General features: G+C 34.6%; 2 protein-coding genes, 1 long non-coding RNA gene and 1 pseudogene across 4 annotated transcripts; 2 read left to right on the top strand and 2 right to left on the bottom strand.

Moving 5' to 3' along the window:
- The first annotated feature begins 10,597 nt into the window (after window positions 1–10,597).
- LOC111035180 lies at window positions 10,598–13,463 on the top strand. 2 transcript variants are annotated; one of them, XR_002604628.1, is made up of 6 exons: window positions 10,600–10,833; window positions 12,062–12,116; window positions 12,306–12,498; window positions 12,562–12,737; window positions 12,833–13,004; window positions 13,230–13,463. It is a non-coding gene; the product is annotated as an uncharacterized LOC111035180 (long non-coding RNA). The 2 variants fall into 2 exon arrangements; XR_002604627.1 differs by lacking the exon at window positions 13,230–13,463 and having other exon boundaries at window positions 10,598–10,833; window positions 12,833–13,216.
- LOC111035170 lies at window positions 11,008–13,295 on the bottom strand. Its single transcript, XM_022316695.1, has 9 exons — window positions 13,178–13,295; window positions 12,826–12,996; window positions 12,550–12,757; window positions 12,265–12,465; window positions 12,072–12,158; window positions 11,806–11,999; window positions 11,620–11,711; window positions 11,464–11,528; window positions 11,008–11,378 (listed from the first exon to the last, which is right to left on the bottom strand). Exons 1-9 carry the CDS (start codon window positions 13,270–13,272, stop codon window positions 11,214–11,216), a joined length of 1,278 nt encoding a protein of 425 aa, XP_022172387.1. The 5' UTR covers window positions 13,273–13,295; the 3' UTR covers window positions 11,008–11,213.
- A 1,485-nt stretch (window positions 13,464–14,948) lies between the features above and the next one.
- Window positions 14,949–15,803, top strand: LOC111035161. Its single transcript, XM_022316687.1, has one exon. It carries the CDS (start codon window positions 14,949–14,951, stop codon window positions 15,801–15,803), a length of 855 nt encoding a protein of 284 aa, XP_022172379.1.
- A 2,327-nt stretch (window positions 15,804–18,130) lies between these two features.
- Window positions 18,131–18,901, bottom strand: LOC111035153 (annotated as a pseudogene).
- Window positions 18,902–20,098: the final 1,197 nt, after the last annotated feature.

Raw genomic sequence — 20,098 nt, 5'->3', positions numbered from 1 at the left:
CTAGCTGACCCAGCCACGCGTTGCTGTGACTCAGTAATTATAATACATTGAATCAATTGTTTACTAATTTATTGCTACAATCAAATTAATATTTTCTAAAAAAATTTAAAATAGATTCATTGATGTGGGATTGAAAATAAAAACGTTTCGCCAAAATCTAAAAGTAATAGGTAAAGTATCGAAATGTTGAAATTAAGCACAACCATCATATCTACTCTCTGAATTTACATTTTGTTCATCTTATGTTAAATTATTGTTTGTAATCAGTGACTTACTTACAAAATATACTATATACATTAAGAGGATGTCAGCGCTCCCATAATTTGGTCGCAAAAATCATTCTGCGGGAACCAAGTTAACTCAAACAGATTTTATGTTAGAAGTACCAAAATTTTACAACATATTGAGTAGAACATTATCTGTGTCGTAGTGTTTAAATTTTTTTGATACTCAAAATACGATTAGATTTATTAGTTTATTAGTACTTGGCTTTTTTTGAATTTTTGATTTGCGTATAAAAAAATATTGAATTACGCTAAAAACAAAATAAGAACGCTATTGCACAGATAAAGTTCTCCTTTATGCTCTATACAATTTTTGTAACTTTATTATGAATACTGTCTTCATATAGTGTGTTCGCGCAAAACAGTTTTCATTATATTTAAAAATGGAAAAACAATTATTTCCTAGTCGAACGCAGGCGTTATGCTGTGTGTGTAACGCTGTGCGGCGAGCAATGTAACTACTATCGTCAATTCCCCACTCCGTAGCATTAATGCGTGTGCATAGTGCATTGAGTAATTATAACTATATTAAAATTTATAGCCGTCTTATCGCTTTTATTAATAAACCCGCGACCGCGACGTTGGATACGTTTATTGCAAGTACTAAAATAGAATTAGACATTCATAATTATTCATAGTTATTGTTGTTTATAAATTTATAATTTATCCTTGTGAATAATGTCACCAAAAAAGGTTCGAGCACTTTCAGCTAGACGAGCTCGATCAGGAGCGAAATCTAAGTCAAAGCGAATGAAGGAAGTTAAAAAAGGAATTAGTATAAATCGTCCTAATAATCCCCCAAATACTCGGTAAGAAATTGTAAATATCAACTATTATAATGATTTATGCATTTTTTGAATTTAAAACATCAAATTATTAATAACAGTCAAATGTTTTAGAACAAATTCAAATATAAGATTAGTAAGCACACTAATTTTCTCACTATTTTTAAAATGATTATTTGGATAAGTACTCTGAGGTACTCATAAGTATTCAAATACACAATATAATATTACATTTACATGGTACATATATTTTTACGAGTTATTCTTTTTTCATATTATGGTAGGTTGAGGTACCATGATATGTCTAACATACTAACAATTCGTTGTAAAATTTTTCATTCTCGTACACATTATGTAACATAACGTCGCTTGTACACCCGCATGTAGTGTCACCGTCTAAATGTGTAACATGGTAAATATTACGCTCAGCAGATCAAGTTTAGCTCCGTTAGTTCGAAAATTAGAGGGAATTGACCTTTTATGACTTATACAATTTAAAGGTAAGATTATTATCTAGGGCTTCTCATAGGTTTTTATTACATTTTAATTTTAAAGCGAGTTATCAGTATTTCAAAATTGTAAATTATCTGTACATAACTCGCTTTAAAATTAAAATATTATACAAATCATACGAGAAGCCCTAGGATCTAGATAATAATCTTACCTTTAAATTTTATAAGAGGTCAATTTACTCTAATTTTAAAACTAATGGAGCGAAACGTGATCTGTTAAGTGTTATATTTACCATGTTACACATTTTAAAATCAGTTGAAATTATAATATGTACATAATATATTGTATAAAGTTCTTATATGATTTTGATATGGACTACAAATATTTTGCATGAAAAAATCTTTAACCTATCTTAAACCCTAAAATTAGTTAAGTAGCAAGTACTTACTAATTTTAGTAAATAATTATAATCTTTTGTAGTGAAAATACTGATACTTCAGCTATTACGACAGAAAATGTATTGAATGAACAGCAAATATCAAATGAAATACTTGATATAACACCTCCAACTGCATTTTCTACTCCATAAATTGTAAAATTACCTGAGTATAAAAATGATTTTATTAATTTCACTTGTAGTGAAGTAAATGCAGTAGAAGCTTTTAATCTTCAAACAGTTCAAACTAGTTATAACGACGAACATACTAAAATGTAAGTAATAAGTAATAACGAATAAACAAGGTTCGAGAAGTAATGCGACTAAAAGTTGAATTTACTTGAAAAGGTACCATTCAATTTAAATCCTTTTAAAATTATTGTAATCCAGACTTATGCAAAATCTAGTATTATATACTTATACAACATTTTTTATAAAATTTAAGTACAAAATAATTTGCAAATATTCATGATTTTGACGAATTGTTTACTTTTTACCTCTATAATGGATATTCACTTACAAACCACCTCTGAGGTTTAAATTGAAGCATTATTTCGACAAGTTATTCTTTTTTCATATTATGGTAGGTTGAGATACCATGATAAATAGGTCTAACATACGCACGCACAAAAAAAAATACCTACATCATTGTAAAAAATTTATAAAATTATAAATTTAATAATATGTAATGTAAACTATAAAAATGTTTTTTCTAGAAATGCTGATCAATAAAATTAGGCTAATCAAAAAATCTTAAAAATTTAATGCAAAGTTTCTCATAAGAAAAAACCAAAAATCGTTGAAAGTACAAATTGTTTTACAAGCGTCTAAAGTTAAAAAATTTAAAGTAGGTACCATGTCAAAATCGCGTAAATTTACTAGTTATTTAGTATAGTTAAAATTGATACCATCTAAGATATTGAATTCAAGGTTTACTTACAATAATTATCATAACATTTCAGATTCTGAGCGGAGCGATGAATGTATTGATTTTACAATGATGTGTATTTTTTTATTTACTTTTTTTTTGTGTGTTTGTCATTACGTTTTGGAATAGTAAAAGTGCTCCGATTTTCTCGACCAGCAACTTTTCTGATATAGGAAAGTGAATCTAGTTAGTACTTTGGGGGGCCAAGATTAAAAAAAATTCAATACTTTTTTTTAAACACAGCGGGAAAGATCAACAAAAAATCAATGAAAATATGGACATTTTTACGCAACGCACTTTTTTGGAAAAATCGATTTTTCTTTTTCGTGTTACACTAAAAATAATAACAGTAGAAACATGCAATTTTCAATAAATATTTATATTTGTAATTTCAACACACCATCAAATTTTCAAAATATTTTAACATTTTTTAGCTATTTATAAGCATATTAAATTTTCGGGTTTTTTTCATTTTTTTTTTTTTGCTAACGTCGATAAAAATTTGTTCGTTCACTCAAAAAACTTAAAAATTTTAAACAAGATTCTTCATAACCTAGTAAAAATAAAAATAAATGTAGAGCGTAATTATTTGATTGTTTTTTGTTATCGTTTAAAGTTAGAAATTTGAAAAATTACGTAAAAATCACGAAATTTCGCAGTTTTTTTTTTAGAAATTCATAAAATTTGGTAAGAAACTAAGATTCGAAAATTTAACAAGAGATTCTCCATAAGTTTTTCTACCTTTCTAAAGTAAAAAAAACTTACCGGGAAGTCAAACTAAAGTTTTATGAGCTTTTGAAATTAGACATTGGATATTCCCCCGTTATTTCCGGGCATGAATTTCTTAATTTGATGTAATTCAAAAAGAAATTATCGCAGACATTTGAAAATTTCACCAATTGTTTAAATTACCATTTTCTATAAAATAAAAAAAATTTTAAAAAAATTTGACAAGTTTTGGGCTACATTCATCGAAATCTCGAATGTTTGCAAATTGATTTTTAGTTATAAATTTATAAAATATCTTTAACCATCTCTGCTCAGAATCGTTTTTATATTATGATATATCATTGAATTCAAATTTAACATCATCCATTATAGTGACCCACTATGTAGTAACCTACTGTACAGCAGAGCGACAACCACTTGCCCACTTTTTTTAATTCGTAGGACAGCTGAATTTAAAAAAGTTCCATTAGTTGGTCGAAGGATAGTAGACATTTTTTACATATTTGAACAAATTAAAACATTTCAACATGCTGGCGGTTTGACTGCACATTTACTGATATGTAGTATATGTCAGAAAAAATAAATGGTTTTTTTCTACATTTGAGTTTAAATGTAAAATGTGCTGTATTAAAATGAGTATTTCGTCAGACAACTTAAAAGCCGATTATTTGTCTAAAAACAAAGCGGTTTTAAATGGCTCTGTTGCAATTGGTAATTTTTTTTTTTAAATTTTGATCAAAATGTTAAGTTTTGTAGAAAGTACAACATATTTTTTTTGTTCACAAATTGCTACCTTAGGCATTGGTCAAAGACAACTGTCTGAATTTTCGGCAGCATTAGAAATGCCTTGTATGGCTAATACGACGTATTCAAGAATACACAAATCGATGCATTCTAGTATTCACGATACTGCTTGGACAGAAATGCTAAAAGCTGGCGAGGAAGAAAGGAGGTTAGCAGTAGAAGATGGAGACGTCGATGAAGATGGAAATGCTCTATGTACTGTTGTAGCAGATGGCCAATGGGGTAAAAGAAGCTACAAGTCGAAATATGATGCTCTATCTCTAAGTCGACTGTCGATTTTAAAATTACAAGACAAACGATTTTTCTACAGGCAACTATTATAGGACAAAAAAAGTATTATTCGTCGGGATTCGAAATCGGTATTGTGTCGTATGTCATCGCGCAGCTTTAAAAAACAATTAAAATCCTAAACATGACTGTTATAAAAACTGGAATAAATTGGCTACTAGTATTGAAGCTGACGGTGTAGTGGAAGGATTTCAAAAAAGTATTGAAATGCATAATTTGAAATATAATAAATTAATCGGTACTTATGTTTATTAGTTAAACTATATGCATGTATTTATATATAATCCTAGTTAAATATTATAAACAAATAATGGTATTTACTATTTATGATACATATAGGCTTTTATTCTATTAAAGTAATTATACTTATTATGTTTATATATGTTATATGTATAAAAATTCATGAATTTCATTATTGTTTAACTTTATATATTATTTAGGCGATGGAGATAGTAGTGTCACCAAACGTCTCAACGAAGTTTTGCCGTATGGTCCTAATTTTTTAATACAGAAAATCGAATGTAGAAACCATTTATTAAGAAATTATTGCCAAAAACTTACTGCGGCGGCAAAAAAATGTGTATATCCCATAAATCTACGTAGATTTATATTATCAAATATAATGAGATTTAGAACTGGTATTGTAACAGCTATAAAGTATAGAAAAAGGGAGAATAAGTCTACAACGCAAAAAATTTCAGGTGTTAATTTTTATAAATATTATTATTTACTGAATCAGTAAAATTGTATTCAATTTAGAAGCTAATATTTTTCGTATATTTTAAGATTTGGCAAATGATATAATGAACAGTCCCTATCACATATTATGAGACCATAGAAAGTGTGACAAATATTTTTGTAAAGGATCAAAATCTGGAGATCAAAATTTTGTTTCCATCGCTGAAAACTGTGGTATAATGAGGGAAATTAATATGGCTAATCGATGTTTATTCAACAATGCCCAGAGTCTCTTAAAAAATGTTGACAATAATATATGTGAGCAATTTAATATTATGATTAACAAATTTATTGGTGGAAAAAGAACAAATTTGTCTCAAAAAAACACATATAACACGAGAGTAGAGGCAGCTGTTATTGCATTTAATTCACAATCATATTTACGTACAATTCATAAATCTATAACCAATGCAAGTCCAGGTAATTTAAAAACAAAATAACTATCTACCTAAATATTTATTTTTTAAATTATTTTTATACATTTCTTAACTTATGTACCTTACCCTATTATTATACACGCATATATATATATATATAAACAGGAACATTTGGGAAACGGTTTTTATCTGACGCTAAAAGGATAAGGGATAATAACACAAGACGAAGAATTTTATTTCCTAAAAATAAAATTAATTTTAAATCTTGTGGGCCTGACGAGGATTATGGTTTGACTGAGCCATTGATGGATGAAATTTCAGAAGAAGATATAAAAAATAAAAAAAATGCGTTTATTAAGAGTCTATCTGAAGTGGATCGAAATAAGCATACATAAAAATGTTTTAATAAGTAGGTACGTACAATACGTATATACCCCGTTTTGAATCAACAACAATGGAGAGGCTTGTGTAGGTACCAAACTGCAAACCATAACTGCAATAAATTATACTCCAAAAATAATATATATTATATTAAATAAATAAATATATCTTTTGTATATTATGTTAACTTATTATTCATTTATAATAAACATAGATTATTTGGAAAAAGAAACTAGAAATCAAGCCGACTCTCAACTTTGGCATGTCGAACGACGAAACCGAATAACTGCATCGAACTTCGGAAAAATATGTAAGATGAGACCACATACGTCTTGTAAAAATACTGTTCATGGTTTACTGTATGGTAACAACATTCATGCAAAGGCGTTAGACTATGGAAAAAGTATGGAACAATATGCTAGAAATGAATTTGAAAATAAATTTGGGTTAAAGGTTTCTCCAGCTGGTCTATGTGTGGATTCTGATATACCTTATTTAGCTGCGAGCCCAGGTATCGAATATAACTACAAAAAGTTCAAGTCATATAACATTAAACCTACCTTATTATTATCATATTATAATAAAATTAATATTTTAGATGGTTTTGTTGATCATGATTCATTGATCGAAATTAATTGTCCATTCTCAGCAAAAGACTGTGATACCATAATTCATGCGATAAAGGAAGAAAAAGTACCATAATATAATTATTATAATTATTTAACACATTTTTAAAACTAAAACATAAAAAAAACTTGTTAATTTTATTTTACAGATTAAGTATTGCAGTATAAAAATTATAAACGGTGAAAACATAACTGAACTAAAGAAATCATGTGACTATTATTATCAGATTCAGGGGCAATTGCATATAACTAGAAGGAGCATTTGTTATTTCGTAATATATTCTGAAAAATGGATTTCAGTTGAAAAAATAATTTACGATCAACAATTTTGGGCCCAAAAAATGTTAAATTATTTAAAAACGTATGTATTGCTTATTATCGCACAACAATTTATAACTTATAATAGTTTTTTTTTTTATACATTTTAAAATATGAATTCAAATGGTTCTTTCAGATTCTATATGGAATGTTTACTACCAGAATTGATAAATCCTCAGTATTGTAAACGCTTATTAATAAGTGATATTAAATAACCAGATCATATAAACCAGCATCAAAAAAATAAAAACAAACAATAATATAATATGTTTAATACCTAGTATTATTTAATATATTATTCTCTATATTACTATAAAATAATTTCTTTTGTGAGAAAATAATAACCTAAACATAATAAATCATAGCAAGTGATAACCTGATCAATATAAATCATATATTTATAATATATTTAGCCATTAAGGCAAACGGTAGCTTTAATTAATAATTAGTTAGTGAACGCGCGCGATTGTTTTATAAAATGGGTTGATAATATTAATTCGGTGAACTATTTGTTTTTTTTTCTCTGACCCATTTAAATTTAGTAATAGGTAAGTTTGCTATTTTACTAAAGTTGACAACACGAGATTAATTCTAGTGAAAAAGTGCTGTTGCGCAAGAGTCAGAGAAATAGAAAACAAATAGTGTGCAATGTGCATAGATATGATATGATATTGTTATGATTCAGACGAGTCAACGGTTTGAATATGAATAAATCGTCTATCCCGAGACTAATACGCGCGGCTAGTAGCCGCCGGCTACGTCGTTGATACAATGAGCGTGGTTAAAAGCTGTCACGACGGCGGTGATACGGCAAACAACGCCATCTATTGAGCGTTGTATATGTTCTACTTTCACACTGACATCCTCTTAAAAACAAATAAAAATAAACTTTTAAATGAGGTAGATAATATTGACGTCGAACTAATTATTATTTTTTAAATTTTAAATTATTAAAACTAAAAATTATCTAAGTACTACTTAGTGTACAACATTCTTGGTTAACCTGTCTTTCGCTAACACAAAGAGATTTGATGGTTTTCCTACACGAGAGCAGGCAACATATAGCTGTCATTGTGAGAAACATGTGTTTTCCAAATCCAAACCGCAAATAGACATTGTTTGGAGTTGAGATTTATTTATGGTTATCGCAAAAGCTAAACAAAATCGGAAATTAGAGCCTTTTAAACGGTATTGGAGATTCTGACACTATCAGTGGAATACGTGGAACAGGACGGTATCACCTTTAAATTTTCCCATCAAAATTGTTGCTTCGAGAATATTTTCGAATATTTTTTTTATGACTAAACATGTACCGTTACATAATTGAGGTTGGGTTTAAATTACGTAAAAGAATAACTTGTGAACCAATTTTCAAGATTTTGCAAATACATAGAATTCAAAAATTCAGTTTGAAGGCTTCGTTTTCATCAATAACTGTGTAGATTGATTTAAAAGACTTCAAATCACCGGGCAAAATCTGTTGTACCTATATGGAAGTTAATTTCGTTCACATCAACGTTTTTTGCTACCAAAATAGCACGATTACAGAGAAAATTGTGATCTAAATAATAATTCATTATATCCGGAAAGGCACTCTCAATTAGTTCATTTCTCGTTTCAACAACAGTGCAGAAAATATCTTTTAATTTTATGTATTGTGTATTTTGATGCAGCTCAATTCAATTTCATCATTTCTAATATCCAGCAATTGTTTAGAAAATACTTGTGCCAATGGATTATTTTTTAATTGTACTCCCATATTCATAGTCAGTCGAAGTGTCTCAACACTTGTCCATAAAAACGATCTCATCGGCAAAAGTAGAGTGAGGAATAACTGGTACAGTCTGCCGGAAATCACTGGACAGTAGTAAAATAGTACCATTAAAAAGTTTATTGTTGCCTTTCAAATCTTGCATAGTTCTATGAAATGCTTCAAGTGAATGTTTAAGAGTCATAGTACACTCATCCCAAATTATTATTGCACTCTTTTGCAACACTGTAGTCATTCCGCTTTTTTTTTAGTATTACACATTGCGTTTGGTTTGTCATGAATGTCTAATGACAACGTCAGTGCTGAATGTGCTGTTCATCCACCATCTAACAAAGTTGCAGCAATGCCTGACGATGCAATTACCAAAGCAATTTTCTGTTGGGAACGTGTCTTTCCAAGAATTAATGAATAAATATAAATAACAAACAAAACTTGAGCAAACGGGAAATGGAGGTGTACCATAACCGCGAACGTCTAACTAAATAAGTGCGGATAAGAAATAAAATGTTGTATTTACTTCAGTTAAATGGTTAAAGGTGTTCAATTGAAACTTCACTACACTTACACTTTACTCAATAATACTGATGAATACGTCGTGCCGAACTTCGCATTTTATACCTTTGATCTTTCTAGAAAATTCTATAACATTCTTTTTCACAATTATTGCAAAGCAATAATATTGATTGCCTCAATCGAAATAAAACTATTCTATATATTATGGAGATTGAAGGTAAGTAGATAATAAGACCTTATAGATTATAGATGGATTGTCGAGTTTTACTTCTTGGAATAATTCGCATCTATACGCCGCTGACGATAAAACACACACAAAAGAAAAAGGTCAGATTGCAGGTAGCTGAAAACTCACTTCGGTCGAGGGTCACAGCCGCCTGCGACTTTGCCTTTTCCGCCCATCGGACACCTAGCCAGAGGAAGCCTCCCGTTCACTGGTGGAACGCAGACATCGAGGCTGTCCGCGCCGGCCGCCCCAGGGCCAAACGTGACGAGAATGATTACCCGGGCGTCAAGACTACGACGCCGCCAGACTCACGAGTTCAACGAAGAACGGGCAGACGCAGAGCTCGCCTTGACCAACGGCGCATACCGAGAAGCCGAGAGGCAGTTGAAGATCGCCATCCTGCGCAGCAAGAGGACGTGCTGGAAAGAGTTCATTTCTTCAGAGGACGCCGATCCGTTTGGTAAGCCGTACAAGCTGGTGATTCGCAAGCTGGGAGGTCCCCCACCAACGGCCTCGATGAAATACGCGACGCTGCAGTCGGTACGATGTTCCCGAAACACCAATCGAGAACGGACGGCCCGCTGGTCCCTGCGGATCCAGTAGTCCCGTTCACGACTTCGGAAGTGGACTCAGCGGTCGAGAGGGTGGGCAGCAAGAACAAAGCCCCTGGCTCAGACGGACTCACCGGCAAGATACTCCAGGCGGTGCACCCGAACATCCTGCTGGACCTGTATAACAGCTGCCTCCGCAGTGGGACCTTCACTAAGGAATGGCAGACCGCCAGGGTGGTGCTGTTGAAGAAAGGGTACAAGCCAGACGGTGTGCCCTCTTCTTACAGGCCTCTCTGCCTGTTGAACGACGTTGGCAAGATCCTCGAGTTCTTGCTCGCGCGAAGACTCGAGGACCACATGGGGCCAAGGGCCGTTCTCCGACAAATGATAACAACCAATTTTTTCTCCGACAGTCAGAGTGACCAACTATGAAAAAAAAAATGTCAAATCGTTATTTTACTATAGATACTATAGATATCTGATCCTAATCTACATAATTTGAAGTTGAAAGTTTTACTAGTTTTAGTACACGTTTTAGTTTTAAGTGTTTTAACTGTTTGAAGCACGACAAGATATATATTTTGTCATGGTTTGAAGCTTCTGAAGTTGTTTTTTCTTTTCTAAGGTGAGGCATTAAAACCATATTAAAAAAAATTATAAAACATACAATGTCATAAATCATAATATATAAATATAATAGAACTATAAAACACACATAATCATTGTAAAACCAATACATTCATCGCCTATTATATTTATTGTATTTGTATATAATTATATAATAAATATAATAAAACACACATATATTATAGGTACCTATAAAAAAATAGTCATTGTAAAATCAATACATTCATCACTATTCACTACTAATTGAATTTGTCAATAAATGTAAAAAAATTAAATATATAATTTGTCAATAATTAAATCTCATAAAAAAGTTGTTAAAAGTATAAAAATTGTATAAAAATAATAATAAAATTTGAAATAAAATATTTTCTCAGGTTATCATGGCTGTGGGCCAACTTGTCCATGCAGATACCCATCCATCATAATATGGCCTGCTCTTTGGAGAAACATTAAGAGATTCCCATCGTCATTGAGAGTATCAATATACTCTCTAACCCTCCGAGTAGCATCTGACCGTTGTACTCTAGATGTATGATTTCTTACCTAAACATTTAAAAACAACAGTATAAATGAGTAATTACAATATATGAGTACATAAATTTAAAATAAAATAAATTCATTAATCTACTGTTAGATTTCTTCGAACTTGGTCCATCTCAACATAAAATTGATTTTCAATCAACAACAATTTTTCTAGAATAAAAATAAAATAAACTGTAATAGTTATTAGCTGAAAGTTCCAAAATAAAAAGAATAAAATAATTAATTATAAAATTGAGCTTACGCAAAAAATCCCAAATATTTGGATGTTTTCCCATTTGATTGAGTAACATAGCGTGAAATGATTCTAGGTAATTGTTGGTGCGTATATCTGAACTAAAAAGTATATTATACATTTTAAAACTATTAGGTTAGGTATATTACTATTAGGTACCTAGTAAAAAAATTTTTTTTTATATAATTCTCATACCCATAGACGCTTATAGAGTCAGCGCCAATTTGTGTAAGCCAAAATTCCTGAATATAACCATTCAGAAATACTTCCATCTGTTGATAAATATTCGGATATTGATTGGCAAATTCAACAATTACCCAAAATCCATCATGTATTGTAAATGTACAATTGGGATGTACTTGAGCAGTTAAATGTGGTAAAGCTAAGATCTATAACAGACATTTTTGTAAAACAGTATAAGGTATTAATATTTTATTCTTATTAATTTCAGACTAAATTACCATGCGCAATATTGTAGCTGCCTCAGGATTCGATTGGAATAAATGGTAAATACTATTTAGACTTCTTCTACAATACCTTACAATAGCCTAAAAAATATTAATTAAATGATGTACATTATATTAACTATTCCTAATAAGAAATAACTTGATTGATATAAAATACTTAAGTACCTTAATACTTTACATTACTTACTTGACAGTAATGGAACCAACAACCCTGAAATCTGCTTTCAGGAAAGGTTGATTCTACTGCATTTATTAACCCCCTTTCATAATCAGATATGATTGTTAACCGGGCATAATTCAATGGCAAAACCTCACGAACAATCCTCAAGAATGACTCGTATGTAGCTTGAGTCATTCGGGAAGTCAGCCCATAAACCATCGGAAAAGACTTAAATAGAAAATACAGTCAATACTTCAATAGGTATATAGGTACTTGAGAAGCTATATTTATTAATTTACTAATTATACTTACTACATTTTTTAGAACCACTTGAAATGTTAATAAACAGCCTTTGGTTAGCTGTGGTGGACTTTTTGGTACCGTTTTAAATGTGCCGTCAATTCCTGCAAAGGTTACAGTTAGCAGTTCTTCTCTATATTTTTGAATCGCATCTAAATTTGAGAATATGACGCCAACCCGTTCGCCTTCTACCATAAACGGTAAATGTTGTTGAAAAAAACTAAATAAAAATATATTTAAATATTTTATTTTATAATTTTATAATTTTTAATAAATGTGAAATTTTACTTTGAAGACGGATTCTGCATTGTTGTTCCATACGCTGAGTTTTGATGCTGGCTTAAGGTATCAATCAGTTCTTCGACTGTAGATGGATTGTTGGGATGACGGCGCCGACGCATTTTTTTTACACACATTTGTGATTGTAAATAGGTGTAGTTTGTTGCACCTTCTGGATTTCTAAGGCAGTAATTAAATATTCTTACTTAATTAATAGTATAGTTTTTAGTATATTAAGTAGTATAGGTGTATAGTTAGATTAGGTTAGGGTAGTTAAAATAGTTATGCATATTTTTTATTATTACTATTATATTACTTTTGTATTGGTCTTAAGTTAGGTTATTGATCTTCTCTTACTTACTCAACTATTTCTCTGTTATAAATTTCTCTAACTGAGGTGGACATATTTCCAGGTTTTGTTCCAGTTATACCAATAGCTCTTCTTAAATGAACCATAGGAACATCAACTAACCTAGGTGCATGGTAGTGCAATCCTAATACTGTTATTGCATTGTCATTTATATTTGTATTCACATACGCAGTGACAGGACAAAATGCTGTTCGATTTTTTTGATTTTCGCAGACTAGGTATCTAAATAAGTTATAAATTAAGATTTTAGTAGCCAGCTAAACAAACCAAATCCTAAGATAATAATAATATTATTTCTACTCACATTTTGTTAATTCGACTTCTACTTTTATAATACCTGTAGTTTAAATTGTCCACAAATATTTTATTTTTATTTGTATATAATCGCCGTGTATTGTTAGGCGTCTACCTAGTTATTGTTATATTATTCATATTCATTACTACAAATTGTGTTGTACTATTGGGCTCTTAGCCCGTTCATACATACATATGGTTATATAATCTATTTATATTATTAATACTTTAGTAGAGATCCAGGAGGGAGGCAAAAGGGGCATTCTCCCCCGCCAATCACCTTAGTTTCCCATTGTTTACACTGTGTTTAGCCAATTTTGTACTTTTGCCTCCCCCCAAATTAAACACTGGATTACCACAGGCACCACCTGAAAGTTATTTTAATAATGTAAAATTCTGATAAAATATATACACAATACACAAAAATTCAAATGTCTTACTGTTTAATTCAAAAAAATTTACTTAAAACTCAAATAAAAATAAAACTTGAAATATTTATGTCATACAACTTTTACAATTAAAAAACAAACAAAAAAAGACATTATCATATTAATAAATAATATATTTTATTATAACACCATTCTGCGTTGTGTAGAATTTTTGAAATGATCAATTATATCGTCGGGATTTAAGTTAATATTCATTACTTGTTCTACCGTAATGAGCATCAATGCATTTAGTCTTTCTTGATGCATAGTACTTCTTAACTTAGATTACTATATGTAATATATTAAACAATATCTAATACAAAATTTAAGTTTGTAGAGTCTACAATAATGACAGAAGTAAAAACAATACCTAGAGCATTATAATATTGTTGGATTTAGATGGCCTTAATTTCAAAGATTATCTTTTTAAGCGGTTTTATTCTTAAAAATGGGCTTTTAAGTTTCGACGATTCAGATTACAAATTCGTTTACTTTTTAATACAAAATTTCCCTAACGCCAATTTAATAAAAATTATGTTGGTAATGGAGAATATTTGAGGTTATATCCTGTTATCAAATTTATGTTTGTCGGAGAACAACCCCCATCTCGACCACATGTCGGACAACGGTGGCCTCTCGGCTAATCAGTTTGGCTTTAGGAAAAGGAAGTCCACGGACGACGCAGTACGTGAGTTGCAGGCCAACCTCTTGGAAGGTGTCGATGGAGGTAAGTATTTCCTAGCCGTCAGCATCAACATCAGGAACGTGTTCAATTCGATCAAGTGGTCGGACATCATATATGCTCTGCTGGAATGTAGCGTCCCGCTATACCTGCAGAACATGTTCAGGTCGTACTTCTCCGGGAGAACGGGAACGGTGCACGCAAACTGCGTGGAGAGCGGTACGCTGGAGATCGAGGTTTCCGGAGGCATGCCCAGGGTTCCGTCGTAGGCCCCCTCCTAAGGAACGCTACTTTTGATTCCGTCCTGAGAACCGAGCTGCCCAGCGGAGCCAAGCTGCTGGGATTCGCGGACGACACGATGTTGATCACCAGGGCTATTTCGACCCAGGAGTTTAAAGCAAATGAAGCACTGTCCTTGTTGGAGCAGCGGATCACCGACTTCGGCCTTCAGATCGCGGTGGAGAAGACCGAAGCCGTCTTCTTCACGTATAGGTACAAGTACACTAAGCAACCGATCAAATTGTGCGGCGGCTACGTTCAGCATTCGACCGAGATGAACTACCTCGGTATGGTGGTGGACAGGTCGATGCTGTTCAAGTGCCAGGTCAAGAAAACGGCAGCCAGAGAAACGGAGATCGGGAACCAGCTGGCGAGGATCATGCCGAATACGGGCGGGCTCCGTGAGGACCGACGGCGGCTCCTGTCGTCGGTGGTGCACTCTTTGCTCCTGTACGGTGCCCCTAGCTGGTTCGTGCCAGGGAACGTTCTGACTCTGAACAGAGCTCAACGGAGAGTTCTTCTCCAGTGTGCTTGCGCGTACCGCACCGCCTTCAAGGTGGCCACAAACGTGATCGCGTCAGCGCCGCCTGCAGACCTCCTGGCGAAGGAGAGAGAGGCGGTGCTCGACCGGAGAAGTACCCCCACGTCACCCACGGGCCACGGCAGGCAACGATCCGAGAACCAACACCATGGAGGCATGGCAGGAGAGATGGTCGACGGAGGAATCAGGTGGCTGATCCCGGACGTCCATCCCTGGTGCGCCAGGAGCCACGGGCTGACGACGAACTTCCACCAGACGCAGTTCCTGTCGGGACATGGATGTTTCGGCCAGTATCTGTACCGGATCCGCAAGTTGGACAACCCCAGGTGTGTGGACCGTCTCGCGCCAGTGGACGACGCGGATCACGCGCTTTTCCAGTGCGACAGGTGGTGAATGGAGAATGGAGCTGAAAGCTGCAATCAACGACCCATTCACTCCCGACACCGTAGTGGGGAAGATGCTGCAGTCACGGAATAGCTGGACGGTGGCGGTAGAGTGGTTCGTGAAGGAGGTGCTGACGAAGAGGGAAGCCGCGGAGAGAGAACGGCAGCGTCAAGACTAAAACCTAGTTAAGTTTGCGGTGCTGTTAGCCGAAGTCCGTTTTTTAGATGGTGTAAGGCCATCCACTACTTGTAATTAGACTGTAAATAATATTGTCAAGTTATACATTAATATTGTAAGATTGTTGTTTCCAATAAACGATGTGGGGAGCTGACGAAATGCCTTAGGGCGTCTCCGGCCCCCTATGATACCGTTAAAAAAAAAAAAAAGGTTAGGTTACCATAGTCATACAGGCCCCTCTGCCTGCTCAATGACGTAGGGAAGATGTTGGAGGCACACCTTGCCAGCAAGCTGCAGGTGCACAAGGATAGAGTTGAGGGCATTTCGAACAGCCAGTACGGGTTCAGAAAAAGGGGTGTCCACAGAAGACGCGATAAGGAGATTAGCAAAACGCTCACACCGGGGAAACGATCGACCCCCGGTGTCCAGGAAGATAAAAAAAAAAACGGACGGGAAAAAGACAGACGACGCGAGGCAGGCACCGTCAGTGGGGGCCTAGACACTGAAAACAAAACACAATACAATAATGATGAGTCTCGTCCTGGTGCCACCCTACCTGGGGTGGTCGGACATCAGGAGACTGCAGTTGGGGATCAAAGGTCGATATCAGCAAGCCAGATCCAGAATGAGAGGGTGTCCAGCACGGTCCTCTCATCCGGTAATAATATGACTGCTGAGACAGTCTTGTCAAGTGACACAAAACGCAAACAGGCATCACATGGAGATATGGATACGGACGAAACACGAACCTCAGGGAAGACCCATGTCCCAACGAACCAAAAGCACAGCGATTCTTCACTCAAGGCGAAACTCTTGAGGTCGAGTTCACAGAGAGCGGAGGAACCGGGCCTCGCCGCGGCGACATCGAGTCTCAAAAACTCGAAAAAGCAGCAAAATAAGATCATTAACGACTTAGTAGATGTCGTTGACCAGCTGATCATTGTCAATAAAAATACGAAGTCCTCTCCAGGTGAAAGAAGCAGTTAGAAACTCAACTCCAACAAACCGAGCCTGCACGCCGCCTTCTTTGAAATTGAAAAAGCTACAACGGAAAAAAAGGCAACTGATCCTCAGCACAAACAGCCAGGATAAGCAAGAAGCCATCCTGAAGGCTTGCTAGACACTGGTGGTCTCGTTCGACGGACAACAGGAATACAGTAGAAATCGGTTATAACGAGTTTCAATGGCCAGTTAGTTTTTCTCGTTATAACCGGTAGCTCGTTATATGCGGTTAGAACGAGCATAACCTAACCTAACCGATTAAAAGCGGGAAATAAAAAAATAAAACCGACGACTTTTTTTATTTTACTTATAATTGAGATTAATACTGAATTTATACATGTATGCACATACATTTATTATTAATTATTATAACTGGAGATTTAATACTTTATTTATCAATACATATAACTTAAATATAATTATAAAACACTTGAATTTAATTTCTTAAAATAATCTTTGATCGAACTTAGCTGCGTGTGTTTAGTGTTGATCGATGTTTCTAATAAATACAACGCTTTTCTTTCAGCATCTGTACCTTCATATTTTGTGTCCTAAAATCTTTCTAGTGTCCTCAATGCAGCACGAGCTTCGGATATTGACGGCACAGTTTCAAACTCATCATCAAGCTCATCGATATCAGTATCATTATCTGGCTCAACTCGTTGGTTGGCTATGACATTGTTGACTATATCTTCATCCGTTTGAATTTCTGACGTTATGAGGTCGTCATCAATTTGTACGTAGTCCTCGTCGATGTAATTAATCAATTCACTGTCTGCTTGTAGCTGTGTTGTATCGGTCGAAACGTTACAAAAACCTGCATGCCGAAAGCAGTTAGCAATCCCCGTCGATGTTACATTACACCAAGCTTTATTATGGCATCCAAAACAGTTGTTTTTGATTCTACATGATTCTCAATATCCTCAATCGTTTTCAGTACTAACTGATTCCGGTAATGAGCTTTAATGTTCCTAATAACGCCCTGGTCCATTGGTTGAAGTACAGCAGTGGTGTTGGCGGGAAAAAATATGAGTTTAATAAATTTCAAATTCAATGATGGGTGTGCTGGACAGTTGTCCAACAACAGAAGAATTTTTTTTTCTTACGGCGTAACTCATCATCCCAATATTTAAGAGTTTTTTCAAAAATTGCTGAGGTCATCCAAGCTTTGGTGTTATTTTCATAAAATACTGGAAGTGATGAAACTCCTTTAAAACACCGAGGGTTTTTCGACTTTCCAATAACAAGGAGTTTTCTTTTATCATGTTGGCTGCCACTAAAACTGTTATTCTGTCTTTCGATAATCTTCCACCCGAGCATTTTCCCCCCTTGAAGCGAAGAGTCTTATCGGGAGTTAATTTGAAAAAAATTCCTGCTTCATCGGCATTATAAATTACATCATCACAGTAACCTGATCGAAGGGATGGCCAAACGTTAGCCAGCCAATTAGAGCAGATATCAGTATTAACTGCAGATGGCTCACCTGAGATCTTGCCGAAACCAATGTTGTGCCGCTGTCGGAAACGCTGAATCCAAGATGCAGAGCATTTTTAAATTTTCTATTTTCATTTTTTCAGCCAGTTGGTCAGTTTTTGCTTGCAAGATAGGACCACTTATAGGCACATTCAATAACCGTTGTTGTTTGAACCATTCTAGTACAGCTTCTTCAAGGTCCTTATGCTGTGCAGTACGCAGTCGTTTTGCTTTCAGTGACGTGGTTTGAAACATATTTTTCAACGGATCCCGATTCTTCCATATGGTTGAAATTGTCGACTAAGAGGTGCCAAATTCTTTTGCGATCACGCTGTTTTTCTCGCCATTTTCTAACCGCCCAATTATTCCGATTTTTTCGTCCAACGTAAACTGACGACGCGACATGATGGAATGTCTTCACACAACTGACGCTATTTGTAATTTTTATTATCTTGAAAACACCAGAATTTGTAGGAATAATGTTTATTATTAATAAGTAATCCATATCTACACATCTAAAGATAATATATGTCAATGATTAATCGACCTAAATAATAGCCAAAAGTTGTTATCTTGCAGGTACCTGTTCGTAGTAACCGGAAGGTCGTTAGTCAAGTTCGTTTTATTTTACTCGTTATAGCCGATATCTCGTAATAACCATACTCGTTGTAGACGTATATTTTAACATACAATCATATGGCCTTGTGCCGGGACCTAACGTTTTGCTTGTTTTAAGCAGTATCTCGTTCTAAGCGATGCTCGTTATAGTGATTTCTACTGTATATTAACGTACTATAGAGTAACCACTCCACATCAACACCAAGCTACGCTTCAAAAGCAGGAGCCCACCACGGCTCACAAACCACAACAGACCCAACAGCCGGATTACGACCACAAGAAAAGCAACCTAGCAACTACGGAAAACAGTGGAACCAAGGTAAGGGGCAAATCTAGGAGACCACTCCCAGACTCCTCACGATATTAATGACATTAACATCTTAGACCTGGACTGCATAACAACTGGATCCGATGTTGCTAAATGCATTAGACACGCCCTAGAACTTGCCCCCGATGACCCAACAGTCAATGTCAAAAACATCTGGAAGTCCTTCCCTGTTTTTTGAAACTAACACTGGACTCCCCAGCCACATCAGCTCCAGAGTACCTAAGATTGACGTACAAAAACTAAGAACAATAATCGCCCCAGAGAGACGACACCCGCTTCAGGACTGCACTGACACTGAACGGAAGGCACGGGCTCTAACAGATAGCATACTAGAATGCCGCAGGCCAATCAACCCAGGGAAAAACCATAGAAGATCTGTTCACTAGTGAAACCCTAGAATAAATGATCTCCGCAGTACGGCGAACCACCTTCGCAAGGTTTTCCAACGTAAGAGGAATAAGACTAACCTAACCTTAGGTAACCTTTTTTTTGTTGTTGTTTTGCTCTCCGTGACCAGCTGGGGGGAACCTTGCCTTTTCGGTAATCCTACCCCCAGATGGCCGAAAGCCGTTTATTATAACAAAATAAGAAACAGCATTTCAGCATTGGACAGTGGCGGGCCAATCTCCCACTCACTGATCCTCACAATATTTATTTACACAGTAAGGGGCTCTATCCCCTTTAAATTGGCCTTCGGGGGGGGGGG

Source organism: Myzus persicae, unplaced genomic scaffold (genome assembly GCF_001856785.1).
Source record: "Myzus persicae strain clone G006 unplaced genomic scaffold, MPER_G0061.0, whole genome shotgun sequence".
Classification (NCBI taxonomy): Eukaryota; Metazoa; Arthropoda; class Insecta; order Hemiptera; family Aphididae; genus Myzus; species Myzus persicae.
The sequence above is the reverse complement of the archived record's forward strand: the minus strand, read 5'-3'. Positions and strand labels throughout refer to the sequence as shown.